Genomic DNA, 22,114 nt, shown 5'->3' on the forward strand with positions numbered 1-22,114 from the left:
CAGAGGTTTCCCATGTCCCCTTTACCCGGGCTGGCCTTAAACTCTTGGCTCCAGTGATCCTCCCACCTCAGTCTCCAAGTAGCTGTGACTACAGGCGCCTGACCCAATGATAACATCTTACGTAACCACAGGACGTTGTATAGCACTACCCTCTCAAGGCATTTTTGTCAGAAAGTATTGTAACTATTTTTTCAAGCATTCCACTTGGCCAAATAGCAGAGCACAGGCACCCATTGGTGCCTTGGCGATACGTATGTCAGGCTGCAGGGGGTGGCCGGGCCTGGCCTCTTAGGAGCCCAGGGACAGCCAGGCAGGGCCAGGCCTCCTGGATCAAACACCTCCATGGGAGCCTCACCTCGATCTTGTCTGTCTTGGTATCTCCCCAGTCGAGCTTCCCTTCCTGCAGATCCAGGGCCAGGCCGTTGGGCCACTCGAGGGAGGCGTTGACCAGCACGCGCAGCTCCTGTCCGTCCAGGTTGGCACACTCGATTTCAGGGTTCTCTCCCCAGTCTATCCAGTACATGAGGCTGAAGAAGAAGCAGAAGTCAATGACCCCACGTGTCTGTCTGGTCTCTGTGGCATCCCCACTGCCAAGAGCAATGCCTGTCCCCGAGCCGGCCCCCATCTCATGGCTAAATGTTGGGGTCAGTAAATATCGGCATTGGTAAATGCTGGTGTCAGTAAATGTTGGTGTGGGTAAATGTCGGTGTTGGTAAATGTCAGTGTTGGTAAATGTCGGCATTGCTAAACGTCAGTGTCAGTAGATTCCAGTGTCAGATGTCAGTGTTGGTCAGTGTCGGTGTCAGTAAATGTCGGTGTTGGTCAATGTTGGTGTTGGTAAATGTTGGTGTCGGTAATTGTCAGTGTTGGTCAATGTTGGTGTTGGTAATTGTCAGTGTTGGTCAATGTTGGTGTTGGTAATTGTCAGTGCTGGTCAATGTTGGTGTTGGTAATTGTCAGTGTTGGTCAATGTTGGTGTCGGTAAATGTCAGTGTTGGTCAATGTCAGTGTTTGTAAATGTTGGGTGTCGGTAGATGCTGGTGTCAGTAAGTGCTGGAGGACTGAGCATGCCAGCGGCAAGCCCAGTGACCAGAGCCCCTAGGGGCTCCCCTGGGACAGTGGTGCCCACTTCCACCCTGCACAGGCTTCACCGCACCAGCCCTTGGGACTCTCAGGGGGCCAGGAGCTCATCTCCCATACCAAAGGTCAGTGGACAGCAATAACCCTGCCCAGGGTCTAGGGCAGCCTCATGTCTGACTGGTGGGCTGGAGGAGCTCAGCACCCAGAGGGAGGAAGGGGCAGAGCGGAATCTTCTGCATATAGCTGAAGGGCTCCCCTGTGCAAAGGACAGGTGACTTGTTCCCTGTGGCCCCCCAACCAGGGAACCCAGATCCTGGGGTAGCAGCTCAGGGGTGGAGGTTCTGGGGCCTTAGGTCACAGCCTCTGCTTCAGCTGTGTCTGACCCAGCCGGCCAGCCCCTCTGCCTCCCGCTTCCAGCTCGGTGCCCCTCCCTGGACCCCATGACCTCACACGTCAGACTGCTAAGCCCCATTTCCCTGGGATCCTCAGACTCATGAAACCAGGGCTAGGAGGGACCTTGGAGTCAGCTTCCCCGTCCCTTCCTCTTTCACAGATGAGGACACTGAGGCCCATGGAGGCAGTGACTTGACCAAGCTCCTGACCTCAGGGCCATGTTCCCTTCACTGCAGCTGGCAACCAGTTCCTGTGCCTCCTTTTGCTAAAGCCCTGGGGGACCCCACTTCCTACCCTCATCTGCCCTCCTCGGGGCACAACCCAGCCCGTCAGCCACCGACATGGAGCAGCTCTCTTCCACATGCTGCCATGCCCCAGGGTCCACAGAGGGCTGCTCGGGCCCCACCATCTGCCTACTGTGCTCCCGCTGCCTGCTGCCTGACATGCTGACTCCCAGACACCAGTTCACTTGCAGGAAAAGCTCCCCAGCCAGCACACTCGCAACCCCCAGGGCCGGGCCATGAGTACAGGCTTCATAGCCTGCAAATCCTCTGCCCGCCGGGTGCCCTGGGCAAGTCACTTCACCTTCTGAGCTTCAGGTCCCAGGGCCATGAACCTGGAAACACACCTGGCGCCTACTAAGTGCTCCACAGAGGGCAGCACTGCGACTGACCTCCCAGTTTCTCCGGGACTTCCCATCGGCACCCGCAGCTCCACTGCGCCTCCTCCCTCAGGGTCTGCCCATTTAGTGTTCTGGGTTATGAGCCCCCAGGAAGGCCCCTAGCTACTGCAATCTGAGCCGCTGTCGGGGGGGGCGGGTCTCAGAAATGCTCCCCTACTGACCGACAAGCTCTCTGCTTTCACAGACTTCTACGCTGGAGAGCTGGAGCCATGCTGCCAGGCCCAGCCCCAGCCCCAGCCCCACACCTGCCACCTCCTGCTGTGTGACCCTGGCCAAGTCCCTGAGCATCTCTGGGCTTCACTGTCCTCAACTGTATAACTACCTACCCTCCTGGATGAAAAGATCCATGGTGTGCAAAGTGTTAAAAGAGGCCTGGCCTGGCCAGGCCTGGTGGGTCATGCCTTTAATCCCAGCACTTTGGGAGGCCAAGGCAGGTGGATCACCTGAGGTCAGGAGTTTGAGACCAGCCTGGCCAAAATGGAGAAACCCCATCTCTAGCAAAAATACAAAAATTAGCCAGGCACAGTGGCAGGCACCTGTAATCCCAGCTACTTAGGAGGCTGAGGCAGGAGAATTGCTTGAGCCCGGAAGGCAGAGGTTGCAGTGAGCCAAGATCATGCCATTGCACCTCCAGCCTGGGCGACAGAGTGAGACACCATCTCAAAAAAAAAAAAAAAAGAGGCCTGGCCTGTACTGTGGTCAGTGTCACAGAGGCTGCCCTTACTACTGTCATCCTGGAAATCACCCAGGTGGACCATTCCATTCTACAGATAAGGAAGCTGAAGCCAGGGGAAAAAAGGGCTCACTCCAGGTCTCCAGGGCTGTCTATGCATGGACCCAGCAGCAGCACCAGACCACCTGGGTACTTGTTAGAAACCCAAGTCCTCAGTCCCGCCCTGGAACTCCTGAATCAGCACTCTGGGGATGGGGCCCAGCTGCTGGTGTTTTAACAAGCCCTCCTCCAGGTTCTAATGCAAGACAGTGTTCCAGAATGACTCATCCTGGTCTCGCCTCTGCTTGGCCTGGCCCTGGCTCCAGGCCCCAGCCCCCACCTGTCTTACCCCATCTCAGGGTGCAGTGCAATGGCACGGGGCTCGTCCAGGTCCTCTGACACCAGGATCTTGTGGGAGGTGCCACTGAGGTGCGTCACCTCGATGTGGTCCGTGCCCGTGTGGGTCCAGTAGAGGCTTCGGGCCACCCAGTTGACTGCAATGCCATCGGGGTCGTTGATCTTGGTGTTGATCAGCGTCTGTGCCCCGGACCTGTCCAGGCATGCCCGGCGGATGGCCCACACCTCGTCATCCATCCAGTAGACGTGGCCCTCCATTGGGTCATAGTCGATGGCGATGGCATGCTGGATGTCGTCCACCTACAGCATGATATCGGTGAAGTCCGGCATGTCCAGCGAGATCCTCCATAGGTCCGTCTACCGGGCCAGCAGCAGGACCTCCTCGGCTCCTGTGGAGACAGGTACAGTGGGGTCAGGGGTCAGGGGCCTGCAGCAGGCACAAGACTAGGCCTGGGGTGGGCCAGGCAAAGGAAGAACTCAGCCAGGTCCCCAAGGCTCTCCTTGCAAAGGCTGGTAATGTTAGGTGACATGCACCCAGCCCATGCTACGTGGTCACTCGTTCATCCTCATGACAGCTCTGGGAGGCTGGCACTGTTTGTTTTCTCATTTTATAGATGACAGAACTGAGGCACAGAGAGGTTATGCACCCAGCTGAGAGCCACAGTCAGGCCATCGGGCTTCAACCGCTGGATGGGAGCTGCCTCACAGTCCACCTTGTCTTCTGCCAGCCCCCTCCTGGCCACACACCAGCCCCAACCACAAGTCCCACTGGGTACCGAGCTGAAGACCCACCTGCTGGCCATGCTGCTCAGTGTCCCCAGCACACCCACCCCACCTTGCAGGGGCTCACCCTTCCCACCCAGCTCAACGCCACCTCGTCCCTGAAGCTCTCTCCGTCCCCTCCACCACCCGAGGGCAGCTTCAGGCCCCAGGACCGTGCCTGGGGGCGCTCCTAGGCAGGACCAGATGTACCCGTCAAGTGAATCACCCTCTTTACTCACTGCCCAGATGGTCCCGGGTCACCGAGATGAAGGGAAACCCTGGTTCCGAAGCCCAGGGGCACCTAGAGCTAACACAGAGTTTTGTGGCCACTTGACACACCAGGCAACACAGGCGCAAGATGAGAAACACCTCCAGGGCATGCGTTCTGGTCAAGGCTAGACCCAGGGCCCTGGCTCCTTGGATGGGGCTCCACCGTGGCCTCCACACAGCTAGGCCATCAGAATGTAGTGATGACCCCCAGTAACTCAGACCTGGTTTCTAAATAGGGTCCCACAGAGAACAGGTAAGGTACCGTCCACGCACTTCCAACTGGGTTTCAGAACCACCCCATGAAGCAACCACCCCACAGCCACCTGGGTCTCTGCTGCACCCCAGGCCCAAGCCTGCTGCTGGCTAAGCAGCTTGAGGCCAAGCCTCTCCACAGCATGGGTGGACAGGCTTCAGGGTGGCACTTAACGCAGGTGGACGAGGGGAGAGCCTGGTCCTCTCAGGATGTCCCTGCAGACAGGCTGGACACAGCTGGGGACAGGAGGATGCTGAGGTGATTCTGGTCTCAAAAGCCCCCTCTCTAGCTGAGGGAAAGATTTGCCAGACCTCAAGATTCGCATATGTTAAATCCCCAAGGAAAGTTTTCTGTTCCGGGTATCTGTGCCCTGCCGAACTCACCAGCGTGGCCTGACAGCGTACAGCCGGCACAAGAGAGGCTCGACTCAGGCTGTCTCGGTGGCCACAGCCACACTGAGAGAGCATCTGAGCAGCAGGGCCCAGGGATCAGCTGTGGACGGGGTCCTGCCGCTCAGGCCCAGCAGCATGCAAACCCAGAGACCCCTCACCACCCACTCCACAGGACACATGGAGACCCCCCAAGCTTTCACCCATGGCCCTCCAGTGGGCTTCTCAGTTTGGGGGCAGGGGCGGTTACAGGATTCTCTTCTGAACCCCTGTGGCCCACCTTCCACATGCTCCTGACCCCCAGGGCCCCAGGGATCCACACACAGCGGCATCAGCATTTCTGATTGTGTCCTAGGACCCCCAGGTGGGATTTATCAGAGCTTCCTGCAGAAGTTGCACGTGGAGACCCATGCAGACTCGGGGCCCCCAGGGTGCCCCATAACCCTCACACGGATCCTTCTGAGGCTGCTGGGGTCAGGATGTGGCTCCCTCCCCGAGTGAGGGCATTGTTCACTCATTTGTTCCAGACCTTTCTGGTCTCAAGGATGCACAGAGCCAAGAAGGTCAGGGTCAGAGACCCCTCTCAGCATCATGTGGCCATGCCTCCACGGTCACAATCCGCACGAGGGCCCGGGGCTGAGCCAGCCCAGAACGTCCCTCATGCCCTGGCCCCTAGACCTGGCCCTGCAGCCAACTGCGAGGTCTCCTGAGTGCCCTACCAGCTGCAGCCTTCAAATAACAGCAGCCCCCTGAGCCCAGGCTCTGGCTGTTGCCAGGAGGAATGCAGAGACCTGAAAAGCTGTTCCAGGATCCCGGCGTCCAGCATTTCAAGGAAGGACAGGAGCCCCTTCTGAATCCTGCTCCAAGCCCCGTAGCGCATAATCCGATTCATCCACTAGAGGGCGCCCACGTGATGGCGACAGCGGCACAGGCCCAGGGCTGGGGAAACCGAGGCAGGCAGGCTGGGGACAGTGAGGCGGAGGCAGCACTCAGAAGGTGCCCCAAGTGCCTGGCTACAATGGAAATCTCTGAGAGCCAAATTCAGATCTGGTAGGAGGTGTCTGATTTGGTGTGTATTGGTAGGGGGAGGGGGATCTCTGAATTTCAACAAATGTTCTCCCTCTAGACTCCACTCCCAAAATGTTCTGTTGACATTGGACCTGTCCTTCGAGGCCCAGATCACACGGCACCGCCTCCTCCTCCTCAGGGAAGCTGTTCCTCCCCGCACCCCGGTGAATGGCCATCTCGTACCCCCAGTCTGCCCCATGGCCAGGGCGCCACCCCTACTGGCTCACTGGGGTCCTGGCGGAAGCCCTCTGCTCTCCACAGCCCCTAGCACAGCCCCATGTCCGCAGCAGCGCTACATCCAGGGACGAGCAGGGAGAATCCGAGACCGAAACCTCTGGGGCCTGCCCGTGCTGGGTGACCTCGGGCAGGTTCCTGCCCCTCTCTGGGCCTGTCTCCTCATCCACAGTGAATAACAGCCAGGCCTGATGGTGCCTGAGTCCCTGTCTAGCTATGACTTAGAGGGGACCACAGACTCCACCTCACGAAGGGTCCCTGCTTAATCAGCCACGGTGGGGAGATCACAGTCCTGGAAGTCCTCCAGGGCTTGTCTGGGAAGAGCCCTGTCCACACGTTGTCTACAGAACTTTCCAACGAGACTGCCAGGCACAGCGTGAGACGAATCACGCTTGACCTCAGCAGTGTGTCCATCATGGCCCCACAAAGAACGCCAGTGCCAGACAGAAACCGGCATTCGATCCCAAAACACATTCCAAGCCTGCCTTGCCAGCTAGTTCCCTCTGTCCTCCTAAGAAATCACTAAACTAGGCTAGGCGCAGTGGCTCACGCTTGTAATCCCAGCACTTTGGGAGGCCTAGGCAGGCGGATCACCTGAGGTCAAGAGTTTAAGACCAGCCTGGCCAACATGGCAAAACCCTACTAAAAATACAAAACTATGCCGGGCGTGGTGGCGCACTCCTGTAATCCCAGCTACTCAGGAGAATCACTTGAACCCAGGAGGCAGAGGTTGCAGTAAGCTGAGATCGTGCCACTACACTCCAGCCCGCGCACTGGAGTGAGACTCCGTCTCAAAAAAAAAAAAAAATTCATTAAAGTAACACAATTTTCACACACTACCCCTCGAGCTATGAGGATGCCCCATCCTACTGACAAGGACCCCAATGCTCAGAGAGGGTAGGCTCCCGGCCCAAGGACACACAGCTGCAAGAGGAAAGCTCACTTCACTTCCTCAAACACTTCAATCCCAGGAGCCAGCACATCCAGGAAGCGCGTTTTTCACTTGATGCCTGGCTGCCTCCGTCATCCCACCAGTATCTCTGTAGGAAGCTACTTCAGGCCAGGCCCTGGACCAGCTGCTAGGGAAAGAGAGGTGGATGAAACAGACTTGGGATCTGCCCTCAGGACGCCCTTGGGGTCACAGAGCAGAGACCTTAGGTGAACGACACTATCCGTGAATACACAGCCACAAACTGTACTGTGAAGGCGGGCTAGGGTTATGGGGTATGTGCGGGGGACCCGCTGAGATTGAGAGGTCTGTTCTCCAGCTCAAGAGCCTCTGGGATTTAGGTAGCTGTCACCACGTGGCAGGTTCTGGCGGGGCGTCCCAAATGGGCCTAGAACCTTCAGGGACTGAGCACACGCAGCCCTAGCCCTCTGTTAACCAGGTCGGCAAAGGGCCTCCAGTCCCACCATCAGGAACCCATTCTCGGCATCCCATGCAATTACTTAGGAATAAATCAAACCTCTGTGGTAAAGCAGTCCTTTCGCTGCTGGGATGAATCTGTAGGTGTTTACTGACTCCAAGGAGTCTCTGACACGCCTCAGGCTGCAAGGCCCCTGAGGTTTTTGCGTTTTTGCAGAGATTGTGACAGCTGGGAGAGACCCAGGACCCAACCCATTTGCCTGAAGGTCTGAGTGAGCTGTGACCAGTATAGAGGTGACCCCAGTGTGGTGGGGACTCTGTCCAGCCAGGCTGGCAGGGAGCAGCTGCAGAGAGAGTGCCACCAGCCTGGGCTCTGCCAGATGCCTGCCCAGGCTGGTGCCCACAGCTGGCCTCCAGGAGGTTCTGTGTGTAGTGAGGTCCGGGCAGCAGCCATGGCCATGGGTAAGCAGGCCTGTAGTTGGGAGAGGCAGGCGCGGGGAACTGTGTTGGGCTATAAAGAAGAGAGGCCGACTCCTTCCCTGGGACCAGCTACAGAGCCTTGGTAGGAGTTTTTTAAACACCAAGGAAGTAAATTGTTTGGAAACTAACAGTTTGGCCAAATGGTTTTCTTTGGGGTTGTTTAAATGAATAGCCAGCCCCACAATGTTGCCTGAAAGTGAAACCTTCCCCTCACTCGAGCCTCTTCCAAGCGGGCTTCTGACCTCTCCCTTCCTCCCTGCACGCATGCAGGAGAGAAGGGCGACATCCCTTCCACGAGGCCAAGCACAGGGCAGATCTGAATTTGGTTCTCAGAGATTTCCATTGTAGCCAGGCACTTGGGGCACCTTCTGAGTGCTGCCTCCGCCTCACTGTTCCCAGCCTGCCTGCATCGGTTTCCCCAGCCCTGGGCCTGTGCTGCTGTCGCCATCACGTGGGCGCCCTCTAGTGGATGAATCGGATTATGCTTGGGGCAAGGGCCAGGCAGGGTACAACCTCCTGGTAAGCAGCCTTGTCCTCAAAACAGAAAGCAGTCTTAAGGGATGGGCCGGTGTCATGGACGTGTCCATCCCTGCCCACCTCTGCCCCCGACCACATGGACAACCAGAACCTGTGGGGGGCTGCAGTGACACATTGCCGCCAACCAGGTGGCTTCTAACATCAGAAATGTACCCCGCCCCCAAGACCTGCATCCCAGAAGTCAAAAGTCAAGACATCTTCAGGGACAGACTCTCTCTGAAGGATGCAGGGGAGGATCCTTCCTGGACTCTTCCAGCTTCTGGTGTTGCAGGAAATACTTGGAGTTCCTTGGCTTGCGGCCGCCATCACACTAAGCCCTGCTCTGACTCCACACAGCCTTCACCCCTGAGTGTCAGTGTCTGCTCTCCTGCTCTTATGAGGACACCAGCACCGTGGATATAGGCCCCCTACTCCAGGGTGACCTCGTCCTCACTTGATTACATCTGCCAAGACCCCGTTTCCAAATTAGGTCACAGACACAGGTTCCAGACGTCAGCATATCTCCTTCAGGGACACGATTGGACCCATACCCAGCGGGGAGCAGCGAGTAAGGGGAGCGCTTCAGTGGAAGGCCAGAGGCAAGTGTGCCAGGCAGGGGGATGGCCTGGGCCACTGCACGGAGGCCAGAGAGAGGATTGGGAGCAGCGAGTAAGGGGAGCGCTTCAGTGGAAGGCCAGAGGCAAGTGTGCCAGGCAGGGGGATGGCCTGGGCCACTGCACGGAGGCCAGAGAGAGGATGGCCCGAACCTATCACTAGGACTGATCTGAACGTGGAGGCCCAGCGTCCACCAGCATTGACGTTGCCCCACCTGCCACGGCTCTCTGCTGAGGCCCCACTGCGTGCAGGATGCTGGTGCAGCTCCGAGCCCAGCCCTGTCCTCCAGGAAGCCTCATGCAAACAGCCCGCCGTGCCTGCGGCAGATCCCAACCACAAAAGCAAACAGACTGCCACCCTCACACAAAAGCCGGGAAGGAAATGCGCTCAAATGTCAATAGTGGTTATCGTAGGACAGGTCCTATCCTTCCTTCCAGCTGTCGGACAGAGGTCAGCGAGCACTCCAGGAAGGGCCAGAGAGCAAATATGTTCGGTGCTGCGGCCTAGACAGTCTCCTTCCCACCTCTTCAGCTCTGCCACTGCTGTGGGAAGGCAGGCTGCCTCAGACAACACAGCTAGGAGCAAACAAAACTTCATTTATGGACACTAAAATGCGAATTTCGTGTCGTTTCCCCATGTCCCAAAACATTATTCTCCGGATTTTCTTCTCAACCATGTAAATATGTAAAAAGCATTCCGAGCTCTTAGGCTGTCCCAAACAGGCAGTGAGCCATCTGGCCCCTCAGCCAAATGACCCTTATACAAGAAGCATGTGTGACTTTTGAAATGGAGCTTCACTTTTATTGCCCAGGCTGGAGTGCAGCAGCGTGATCTCAGGTCACTGCAAGCTCCGCCTCCTGGGTTCACACCATTCTCCTGCCTCAGCCTCCTGAGTAGCTGGGATTACAGGTGCCTGCCACCACGGCCTGGCTAATTTTTTTGTATTTTTAGTAGAGACAGGGTTTCACCGTGTTGGCAAAGCTGGTCGTCAATTCCTGACCTCAGGTGATCCGCCTGCCTCTGCCTCCCAAAGTGCTGGGATTACAGGCATGAGCCACGCACCCAGCCATGCGTGACTTTTATAATATCAGAAAGTAAATTACAATAGCGGGAAGGAGGGGAGATGGGGAGGAGGAGAGCGGGTGGAGGGAACTCTGTACTTGTTCCTTGATTTTTCTGTAAACTTAAAACTGCTCTGAAAAAATGAAGTCTATTAATATCATTTAAAAAATTAAAAGGCGTACAATAGGAGAAACACCAAAACCCTAGCAATAAATAAGCAAAGACTCTAAATACAAATTAACAGGAGAAAGAGCAGTCAGTAAATGAGTAACTTCTCAGTCATCTGCAAATAGAAGTGAGCCTCCCAGAGTTGAGCTGCCAGTGAGGTGGAAATGCTGGTTTGACACCTACGTGGGGGCATCTCCTGCTTCCTGAAGGGCTGGAAAACACCGCAGGCTTCCTGGTCAGCAGCCTGGGAGCTGCTGACCCCAGCGTGTCCTCTCTAAGCACACAGGCGGAAGCAGCAGCTGGAAATGCATGGAGATTCATGCATCCAGACACCACCATGGCTTCATCAGAACAGCAAAACTCAAGGCAAAGAACCTGGAGACAACCCAACGTCCCAAAATACTTTTGAATAAAATTTACTTATTTTACCTAAACAAGAGCATTCAAGGTGATCTGTGATGACACAGGCATGAAGTGGCACGCTCTGGAGAAGAGGTAATGATGTAGGAATTTGCACAAACGATAAATGACAAAAAATCAGACACAACATCATTACACACATAGTTTGAATAAATCACCTAAAAGTCAATTTTTTTTTTTTTTTTTTTTTTTTTTTTTAGACAGAGTCTTGCTCTGTCGCCCAGGCTGGAGTGCAGTGGCGTGATCTCGGCTCACTGTAACCTCTGCCTCCTTGGTTCAAACGATTCTCCTGCCTCAGGCTCCTGAGTAGCTGGGATTATAGGCACCCACCACCATGCCCAACTATTTTTTTATTTTTAGTAGAAATGGGGTTTCGCCATGTTGGCCAGGCTGGTCTCGAACTCCTGACCTTGAGGATCTGGGCCACACACCCCCCACCCAGCCTCCCAAAGTGCTAGGATTACAGGCATGAGCCACTGCATCTGACCCTGAAAGTCCGTTTTGATATGTGCACAGAAAAAAAGATGCACAAGACACATGGACACAGGTAACTCTGGGTGGCAAAATTATGGGTAATTTCTATTTTGTTCACTATTTTTTGTAACATTTTCCTTGCTACAGTGAACGTATAAATGTTATAAGAGGAAAGAAATAAGCCTTTGAAACACGGGTGAACCGGTTTATCCTTAGAGGCTCTCACTGTCTAAGGGAAGTGGGTCAGGATGCTGGGGACCAGGCCCTCTTCCTGGGGCAAAGTGGGGGAATGAGCCACCTATCCCTCCACTGAATTTCCCTGGGGCGTGGGTACCGACGGCTCATTCGGTTTCCAGGGTCTGAGATATGTTGGCGGGAAGAACAACAGGACATGGGAGAGATGGGGCGAAAGAACCCACCTGCAGTCCCAGGAACTATCTGGCAGTATATGGTCACCCAGCGGCCTGAGCCACCCCTGCCAGAACCAGGAGGAGACCCTGCCAACAGGTTACCAGCGCACAGGAACTCAGAAGGTCACCATGGTTAATACCCTCCACGCCCCAATATAGGAAAACAGTTATTTCCACAACAAACAAGATAAATTTTGTTATTTTGGCAAAAGGAGGCAGGGCAGCCCCAGACACCTCCATCCCACCTCGTCACCCTACTGCAGGGCCCTGGCCATCCCTGCAGACAGAGTGGATGTCACAACCTTCCTGCACCGAACCAAGTGCAGCTCCCAGGCCACAGGCCACCCAGGAAAGGTCCAGCACCCCTCCAGAGGCTCCCACTACAGGCCTCCCGCCACAGCCAGCACCACCCCCGGACAGCTGTGTTCTCCAGCTTCTTTTCACACTGGTGGCAGAAAGCTGAGATCTGGGGAAAGCTGAGAATCGGCCACTCTCTGCTGCCCAGACACCCACCCCCAGCTCTGCTCCCAGCTCCAGGGCCTGCTTCTCAGGTATCCCCACAGGAGGTAGAGGGCTTCAGCCACCTCTGGGCCTGGGGCATGTGAGGTGAATGGCGTCACAGTGCAGGCCGCTGTCCACTGCGCAGATCCCAAGGCTGTATACAGCCTGGCCACGGTGGCTTCCCAGCTGGCAGGCAGCCAGATTATTTTTGTTTTTTTAGCAAGTGATTAGGTTTCTCCACTGCCCCCAGGGGTAAGTGGTGGGGCACACGCTGTGACCACAGCCCAGCACCTTGACCCGGGAACTTGCGCCAACCACAGGGTCACAAAGCACAGAGGAAGTGGCTGGGCCCGATGCTGGCTCTGCTAGAACCTAAGGCCAGCCGCTGTCACCCGCAGGGTGCCCAGGGCCTTCCAGCGAGCAGGAGGGGCCTTCCCCTGCAGTCAGGCGCTCCGTCTGCTCAGCTCTAAAACAGGGAAGTCGCTGCTCTGGCTGGGGTCAGGGCAGCCAGAGAGTGACCAAGTCAGTGCCGGCTTCGGGAAGGGACCTGCAGGCGGGTCCCTTCCTCTCCCATCCCCCGGCGCCAGCCAGCCCCTCTCGTGGCCCCCCACTGCCTGCCTCTGCCCCCACGTCCCACCACAACCTCAGGCCCATGGCTTCGTGGCCACTCCCCAGGCAGGCAGTGCCGTCCGACGGGCTGTGCGCCCGCCCCCTCAGCAAACAGACCTGACTCCAGCTCCCAGCCCCATCTTGTCACAGAATGACCTTGAGTGAGCAACTTGACCTGCTTCCCACATGTCAGCCTCAAGGAGATGTGGCCCCCCAGCAAGGTGGGATGCCTGTGACCAGGCCCCAGGGCATGGACCCGCCCTGTGTTTTTGTTTTTAGACAGAGTCTCACTCTGCCACCCAGGCTGGAGTGCAGTGGTGCGATCTTGGCTCACTGCAACCTCTGCCTCTCCGGTTCAAGCGATCTCCTGCCTCAGCCTCCCGGGTAGCTGGGATCACAGGTGCCTATCACCATGCCCAGCTAATTTTTGTATTTTTTAGTAGGGATGGGATTTCACCATGTTGGCCAGGCTGGTCTCTAACTCCTGGTCTTGCGACCCACCTACCTCAGCCTTCCAAAGCGCTGGAATTACAGGCATGAGCCACTGCGCCTGGCCCTCCCTGTGGTATTAAACACTTGTACCCCCTTGCTAGGGACCCTGTTGAGGGAAAACAGCCTCACAAGTGAAGCATGGCTTTGTTGGGCAAATGAAGCCTGGGCAGCCCTCTCATCTTTGCCTAAAACCAAAGAATTTAGGGGTGTGGATATATAAAACAGTTGGTGACTTAAATGAAAAAGAAGGCCACATTCCCCCCTTTAGGCAGGCGGCTCAATTCTTTAAAAGCCAACACAGGGTGCCTTTCTGAACCTAGGCACACAGTAGGGGTTCAGGGAACAGCAGGAGTTACTTGTACTGCTCATGACACCCTGTCTGTGGCCCCTGAAGCTGGCTCTGGCCTGACGCACGGCTGAGCCCCTCTGCAAGGCCACCCCACTGTAGGTGAAAACTCTTGGTGCAGGCGGCCTTGGGGGCCAGGACGTCCAGGCCCAGAACCCATCTGCGCCCTTCCTCCATGGACCTGAGTGAGCACTCAGCATTGCGTGCCTCAGGCCCATTCAAGAAGCAGGGCCGGCCGGGCGTGGTGGCTCACGAGCTCAGGAGATCGACACCATCCTGGCTAATATGGTGAAACCCCGTCTCCACTAAAAATACAAAAAATTAGCCGGGCGTGGTGGCACACATCTGTAATCCCAGCTACTCGGGAGGCTGAGGCAGGAGAATCGCTTGAACCCAGGAGGCGGAAATTGCAGTGAGCCAAGATCGTACCACTGCACCCCAGCCTGGGCGACAGAGTGAGACTCTGTCTCAAAAAAATAAAAAATAAAGAAAGCAGGGCCAGCGCCGACAACCCCTCACACAGCTCCCAGGAGGAGTGCCCGGGTATAGGACTCAGGACTGTGAACTCTGCAGTGGCCCCCAAGAAACATTACTGCCGTCACCCACCCTGCCTCGTGGCAGTGGCCAAAATAACAGATCAGAATGGAACCATATGACAATGCCACTGCCCTGAGTGACGGAAGATGGCTATCAGCAGTTCATGTGGCCCCACCTAACGCCAAGTGCAGAGCGCTCTACAGTTTATAAATCCTCTCCCAGACACCGTCTTTTCGACACTCCCAGGTCAGCAAGGCACACAGGGCCTGCATTTCATAGCCACAGAGCAGAGGGCTGAGGCCAGAACTCAGATGCTCTGATTTACATTCGATCACGTCTCCAGAGGTGGCATGGAGGGGACAACGGGGGGCTTCTCTTGACAAAGTAGAGAAAGTCATTGCCAGCTCCACTGAAGACCAAAGAACCTCAGCTCTCAAACACTCTTCAAGGTGTTACTGAACTCTCCCAGCCTGTTTCCTGGGCTCTGACGTTGGTCCCGTGGGACACAGGAAGAGGAAGAAGCCAGCTCTGCTCTAGGGAGCAGAGCCTGCACACCTGCCACACTCTCAGAGGGCTGGGCGCGGGCAGAGGAGCCGTGTGCAGGAGCAGTGTCTGGATGGAGGGGCGCTGTGGCAGGGGGCAGGGAAGGGTGCCCCAGGCAGCGGGCACAACACAAGCAGGGGCAGGGAGGTCCACGCTCAGATGTGCGCCAGCGAGGCGCAAACCATGCATTTCCATTGGAATAGGCAGTAAAAGGTAGAAAAACAGAGTGGAGGCCAGGAAGGGAGTTGGAGCTTTCATCTCTCTCTGCAGGTAAGCGGTGGCCCGAGGTGTCAGCTCAGCACAATTGGGGCCCAGGGGCAGTGTCTTCTATCACTGACCCCAGGGCACATGGAACTGGGCAGGGAAAGCAGAGGCACAGGGCATGGTCAGTGAGGCCAAACAAGGAGTTTTGGGCCATCATCAGATGTAGAATGGGCAAGGAATGCCCGCAGCCACACAGGGGTTTTCTCTGGGCAACGTGGGGGTCCCACCAGGGCCTGCACCCTGCAAGCACAAAACTCACCTCTGAAGATAAAGGGAAGCTGTTGGAGCTGTGGAACTGGTCTGGGGTCAGGATGGAGCTGGGCTTAGGCTGCAGTCACAAGGGGGACACAGGAGAGGCTGCAGGGGACAAGACCAGTCCAGGGTGATGACGGTCTAACTCTGAGCCTGAGGAAAGGGTGCCCACAGAGCTCACCCACCCTGGAGGCGCCATTCTGCCTGTGCCCCACCCCATGGTGACAGCGTTCTCTAGGAATATGGTGCGCCCCTCTCCTCTTGCATCAGCCCTGAAAGTGAGTATTCTGGCCAAAAAGCAGAAGAACACAGCTGCGTGGTCCATTTCCATGATGTTCTAGAACAGGCAACGCTAATCCATGGTGATAGACCTCAGGAGAGTGGTGGAGGGGGAGGGGGCTGAGGATGGCAAAGGGGCACCAGGAACTTTCCCAGTGGTGGAAATGTTCTCTGTCTGGACCAGGTGGTAGTTACGCACATACGCAGCTGTCAAAGTTAATCCAAATGTACATGTTAAAATGTGTGCGTTTTATTGCCTGCAAGTTACACCTCAATTAAAAAAATAAAGTTAGTGCTCAGGCTTCTTCCACAACTTCCTGAACCGTGCGAGCTGACTTTCTTGCTATTAAAAATTCACGGTCCATGGCTGAGAACAGCAACTGCCTTCTGTTTGCAAAGTCAACGCCAATCACTGCCCGGCAGTGGCAGACTCGGCCCCACAGGACCTCCTTTCTTTTTTCCCTTTGACCTACTTCCCTGATAAGTGACAAGACAGCCAGACTCTGGGAACAAACGCCCATCATTCAGCCCCAAGCTGAGCATGCCATGCTCCCTGGGCTAATCCACCCAGACAATGGGATGGATGTGAGGGGCTTTGCCATCGGCTCCAGCTGTCAGTCTGCCTGTCAGACTCGACAGTGGCCCCCTCTGTTCCTCCCGCCACCCCTACCCCATCCCCGACTTCTTTTTGTTTCCTATTCTTGACAGATGAACATCTGTTAAAATTCTGCTGGGTAAGCTGTGACCGGCGGCCCACAAATCCCCAAGCCACACCCCAGCCTCATCAGGGCACTGCCAGGAGCACAGCCTAGCCACCCTCTGGACACAGCCCCGAGAGCCACCAGCCTGGGCACGTGTGGCCCAAGTGGCATGGTGCACGCCACTAAGCCCACTGCCCAAAGGCCCCCAACCAGGAGGGATGTTCGGGTGACAAAAGTCAAAGCAACAGGGGCACGTTCCACAGAGGATGGGGCTGGAGGAGTGGCAGTGAGGGACAGCAGCTTCCAAGGACAGCGGTGGCAACTCCCAAATAAGGCCCCACTCCTGCTGTTTTTAGCTCATTCCACATACTTGGAAAAACATGGCAGAAACTGAAGCCAGCTGCTGCCTCGGTCCTGGGGCTGTGTGGAGGGGGTGGGGAGGCCGGGGGGCCCAGGCTCTGCACTCGACTGCTGGGGATGAGAGTGACTCTGAGCTGCAGAGAGCAGCACTGCAGCCGCCATGGTCCCACTGAGCCCCGGCCACCCTGGGCGGCAGAGGGCTGCTCACGGGACATACCCGCCTTGTCTCATGGGGGCCATTTCAGGAGGGGCCTCCCCAGGGCCAGCGATCACCCTGCAGCTCCGGGGCCAGGTGAATAGTGCCGCCCTACAGGCACACAGCAGCACAGGGACCCCCACACATCCCTGCCTCTAGGGGGCTGCCTATGTACCCCTGGGAACGCTCCTCCCTGACCCCTGGGTCCTGGCATGACCACCCTCTCAGCCCCTTACTTGGGGAAGGCACCCGACTGCCTACACCAGGCTGGCTTTCATTTGCTCAAAATCAGGAAAAAGCAGAACTCAAGACATCAAAGAAATGTCTTCACCTCTAACTCCACGAAACATAAATGGTCAGACACCCCGGAGAGAGTCCCAGGGACCCCTGAGTCTCACCTGAGGCTCTGGCTTCAAACCCCAAGATGTTTCCAGCCATGCCAGCGCCGCCCCCCAACAACTTACTGCACACAGGCCTCCCTTGGGAACTCGCAGATTTGGCCCCCCACCTCCCCACCCCGTTCCTTCTCATGAACGGGGTGGGTGGGGGTGGGGCTGGGGACTCTGGATGTGTCATAAGAGTCTGAGTGGTCCTGACACAGCTGGGCCCTGCCCCCATGCTGGTCTTCGCCCCACAGGAAAGGGAGCCACATGCCTGGAGCACCCAGCACAGCCCCCTCCGTCCTCCCCGGGTCGCCTGCCGGCAGTGCGAGCTGTGCTCCCCATTGACCCATCACCCCTCCCCAGTTCCTCCTGGCAGCACCCAGCCTTGGAAGCTACTTCTGATTACAACCGTCGAAGGAAGACTCGCTCTCTCAGCACTGACTCAGACGGCCTGCACCATCGCGCTGCTCAGCACGGCCCGCACGGCCTTCCTCCAAACCCCGTGTAGTGGGGAGTATAATCACCCCCTTTTTACCAATGGGGAAACTGAGGCACAGAGAGGTTAAGTCACTTTCCCAAGGTCCCAACACGATGACCAAAAACAGAAAGCCAGCCTGCAAGTGGAACTAGGTGCTCCAAGTCCTGGGTCTGCCTGACACCGCATTTCCTCATCACCACAGTACTCGGCAGGCTCCCAACTACAAACTAAGCCATGTCCTCCATCCTGAATCCTCTCAGCCTAAACGTCACTCCCAATGCCTCCCTCCGGACCAGGCGCAAGTCCCACCAGCACAGCCTCCTTTGTTATCCGCATTTCCACTACCCCAGGACCAGCTCCGGAGCCCTCACCACGCGGCCTCTATCCTTCACCCCCGGACACTGGACCTCACCAACCCATGGCCAGGAGATCCGCGTGTGACCCCTGGGCCTCCTCTGCCTGACTCTGAATTCCACTGCCCAACATGACACCTCGGAAGCCTTCCTGGGCACTGGCAGCCCTCCATGGGCACTGCTCCTTCCAGCCAGCTCTGACATCCGGCTGGCGAGGTGCCCTGAACGAGGCCTCTGCCCACCGGGACCTCAGAGCCATGCTGTCAGCTACAAGCAACAGAATTTCACATTTTCTTCATGTTGCCCCTGTGTGAGCAGCTTCTATCTCCAAGCGGTTTTCAGTCGAGTCGAGTCAAGGCGAGGCGAGGCGAGGCGGACCGTCCGCAGCCACGCTGCACAGCTAATTCATGCCCGCCAGGCGCACAGCCGCAATACCAACGGGCGCCTGCGGCCTGGAAGGCCAAAGAGGAACAGAGAACAGCTACTGTGCTCAGGTGACAGGACTGTGGTCTTTTAACAAAACATTTTCCTTTAATGTGATATTTTATGGCAAGGAATAAAACCTGGAGGGCAGGACATTTGGATACTAACGCCCCAGGCTGCCACGTGGTCTGCTTTGTGAGGTCTGAAGCCCAAGCCCCATTCTGGCCCCGCTCACAGATCTGTCTCTGACTCACCAACTTCAATGCCAGGCTCTACCTGTCCTCCAACCAGAACATGAGTTCCTCGTGGACAAAGCCATTTCTCACCCATCTCCATCTCCCTCTGGATTAAGAAATATGGAAAGATCTTCTAGAACCACCTCAAATTTGCAGAGAGCCACCTTGGTGACAAACCCTTGAAATGCTTCTGAGAAGAGTCTAGGTTTCTTCTCAACTCTAAAACCTCTAGAAAACTTTATTTCCCCTTTTCCACACCAGCTGCCCCTGGAACACTTCAGCTTCAAAATGGTCTAGGGCAGGGAGACAGAGAAGCCAGCATCCACGCCCAGCACTGCCCGGCTAATTAACCGGAAGCCCCATGAGGCCCATCTCCAGGCACCCCTGAGGCCAGGCTGGGGAACCACGCTTACCAAAAAAGTGAATTGAGATGCTCATATCCTCATGCAAAACAAGACTCCCAGTTGCATCCTTCTGTCTCATCGAGGAGCATTTTTCTCCCTTTGACAGAACACCCAAACACAGCATCTGGAGCCAAAGCAGAAAGATTGAGGCTCAGAGTAAACCAGTCCCTGCACTGGCTGCATGTGGATGTTCCCAGCCAGAGTGCCACCCAGGCAGGGCCTCTAAATGACACAAAATGTTTCTCTCCTACATGCCTGTCATGCTCCAACTGAGTTATGTGTAAAAGTGCTTCTCACGGCTGGGGGCAAAAACAGTTCCCACAAGACCAGACAAGGCTGACCCTTGACGACTGAGTCTCCAGGGAGCGTGGAGCTGCGTGCTAGCCCCTGCGGCCCTAACGGCTCTGGACTGGAAAAGCTTCCAACAGGAAGGGCAGGGCTTGCTGCTAATCCAACGGTCCAACCCCACAGTTGTCTGTGTTGTCAGTTCTATGCCACAGAACCACCAGGGCTGGGGCCAGAGCCACCAGACCCCCTGCCAGCCTGCAGGGGCCTCCTCCTCTGGGTAGCCCACCCACCTTCTGTGAGCGCAGGCAGCCTCTTCTAATCACCACAGGGCCTGCCCCAGCCCAGCCCCACCCACCCCTTGCAGGAAAGTGAGCCCTGAGGACTCCCCTGGGCTGCTCTGGGCCTGGACATGGAGACTGGGAGTGACATTTGCAGAAGGAGCGCACTGCCCTTGAAGGGCTCAGCCACTGGCAGCCAGTCCCCAAGGCTCAGAAGGCCCAGCTGTCAGAATGCTGGGAGCCAGCACCACCCAGGCCCCACCCCTGCCCAGACTGCAGGCGACATCCCTCGGGTGAGGGAAGGCAGCTGCTCTGGAACACCAGCTGAGGGGCCTGCATTTCACCTGTGCCACCCAGCCCGCAGGCACCCCAACTCCAAGACACTCAGTTCCCTCCACTCGGTGAGGCTACGAGGGAAGAGCCCAGGTCCCTGCCCCCAGGCCCTGGGCACATTCAGGGGAGTGCAGCACCCGCTACCAGGAGGTCTGGCCGACAGGTGCACCAAGGATCAGATGCCAGCTGCGAGGGGGTCCACAGAAGCGCGGGAATCATGCCCAGGATGCAGGAACGCCTGGGCCTTGAGAGACAGAAGCAGCACTGAGGCCTGGGGGCAGGAGGTGCCTTCACAGGGAAGAGAGTTGTGTGTGAGACCCAGAAGAGGGCACTGGTGGCACAAGCAGATGGAACCATCACCAACAAGGACACCCACGGCACACCCAAGCCAGGCGGCCCCCACACAGTGTGTTCCCACTCACCTTCCTGGCCACTGGAGCAGGGATTACTGATACTCTCATTTTGTGAATGAGGCCAACTGTGCCCCATGCCCCAGCTGCCCCTGTGGCAAGGGCCCCCAGCTTGTCCCCACTTATCCAGTGAAGGTGTGATCCACCCAGGCACACTGAAATTCCATGCTTCTTGGGGTCACAGGCCCTTTGAAAAACTGGTCCCCCTCCCCAAGACACACACACACACACACACACACACACACACACACACAGTGCTATTGCCCAGGCCCCATGAAGTCCCCCTACCAGAGTGGACCCAGCTCCAGCCTGAGAGTCCCCTGCTAACACAGGCACAGAGTGGGACCGGACATGGAACTTTCCACACTAAATTAGCTTCCTTGGACAACAATGACACAGATTGTCTCAGGAGGCAGCGAGCCCCCACCACCGTGGGTGTTCAAGCAGGTGGGGGACTGGGCCTGCCAGGCCTGCACCTCACCAGGCAGACGATGGCCCCAGTGCCTCTCATGCTAGAGAGTCCCACAGACAAGAGACCTCCCATGGGCTGTATCTTCCAGGCAGGAGGGGAACCAGGGTAAAGGCAGGCACACCTGCCCTGAGGGGCAGTCCACAGTGCCCAGCACCCCAGTAAACCCTTCCCCACTACAGCTGGAGGTCCCAGCGGGGGGCCTTGACCAGCCCAGAGGAGGGAGACAGGAGCTCTTGGAAACCCTAGGTACAAAAGCCCTAGCTCTGCCCTGCTTCTCCCCAAACTGGAAAGACCACATTTCACCAAGGTTTACACTCTTGGCTGTTCAGGTGCGTTCTTCAAAGGCCAGAGATGGGGGTGTTTTTTAATTTCCTGTGCTTTTCTCCACCCACACTAGGGGAAGCCAGGAGAGCCGGGAAGCAGCGGCAGGCCCTGGGAACATCTGTGGGCATGGCCAGGGTGAGCCCCACCGTGACAGGCAGGCTCTTTCCAGGAGCCACTCCGGCTTCTAAGATCCTTAGAAACAACCACACACTCAATTCCTAAGTTTAAGAGGAACCCACATCACTCTTCCGCCACCTGAGGAACTGGCTTTCCTTTGGAAGGACCTGGCAGTGGCCCCAGGGTCCACAGCAAATGGGAAGGCTCTGTGTGGGTGGCCCCTGCCCTTCCCCAGCAGGCAGAGATGGCACCTCCTCTTCTGCTCCCCCCTCCTCCCCACCAGGGCCAGTGGCGCTCTGGGTGATGGGGGCACCCTGTCATTGAGGAGCCCCGCGCCAAGGCCCTACAGCCCTCTCTTCTCCAAAGGGGAAAGAAACCCAGACAGAGAAAACCCAGCCTTTGGTGGGGAGGGTGGAGAACATAGCAGGAGCAGAACCCAATGGGAGGGAGAGAGAAGAGCAGAGTAGCAGAGTAGAAGAGCCGGCTCTGTAGCTCACATCTATAATCCCAGCACTTTCCAAGGAGAGAGGATCATCTCAGGCCAGGAGTTCAAAACTAGCCTGAGCAACATAGCAAGACCCCATCTCTACAAAAACTTATTTTAAAGCTTAAAAAAAAAAAAAAAAAAAGCAAAGAGGACAGTTTAGGAGAGAAATCTGTAGAAGCAGCACGCTAAGGAGGAGATGCAGCCCAGGCACCAGGAAGGTCTGGCCATGGGCACTCACTCCTCCAGCAGGCGAGCGCCCAGCACCAGCTGGCCCACCCAGGCACCCAGGACACAGGCCTGAATGGCTCCGTATTCCTGTGGGAGGTGATAGACAAGC

The 22,114-nt window shown here is 56.7% G+C and overlaps 1 protein-coding gene across 1 annotated transcript in view; it reads right to left on the minus strand.

The window, feature by feature from the left end:
- Positions 1-22,114, minus strand: part of LRP5L (LDL receptor related protein 5 like) — a 52,549-nt gene that overhangs the window by 10,342 nt on the left and 20,093 nt on the right. Inside the window, exons 2-3 of the mRNA XM_030815995.1 lie at positions 3,217-3,613; positions 356-527 (exon numbers count right to left, since the gene is read on the minus strand). Of these exons, the coding sequence (XP_030671855.1) occupies positions 356-527; positions 3,217-3,482 (438 nt within the window). The 5' untranslated portion in view covers positions 3,483-3,613. The remainder of the gene's footprint in view (positions 1-355; positions 528-3,216; positions 3,614-22,114) is intronic.

This window comes from Nomascus leucogenys, chromosome 7b, assembly GCF_006542625.1.
Source record: "Nomascus leucogenys isolate Asia chromosome 7b, Asia_NLE_v1, whole genome shotgun sequence".
In the NCBI taxonomy this organism is placed as follows: Eukaryota; Metazoa; Chordata; class Mammalia; order Primates; family Hylobatidae; genus Nomascus; species Nomascus leucogenys.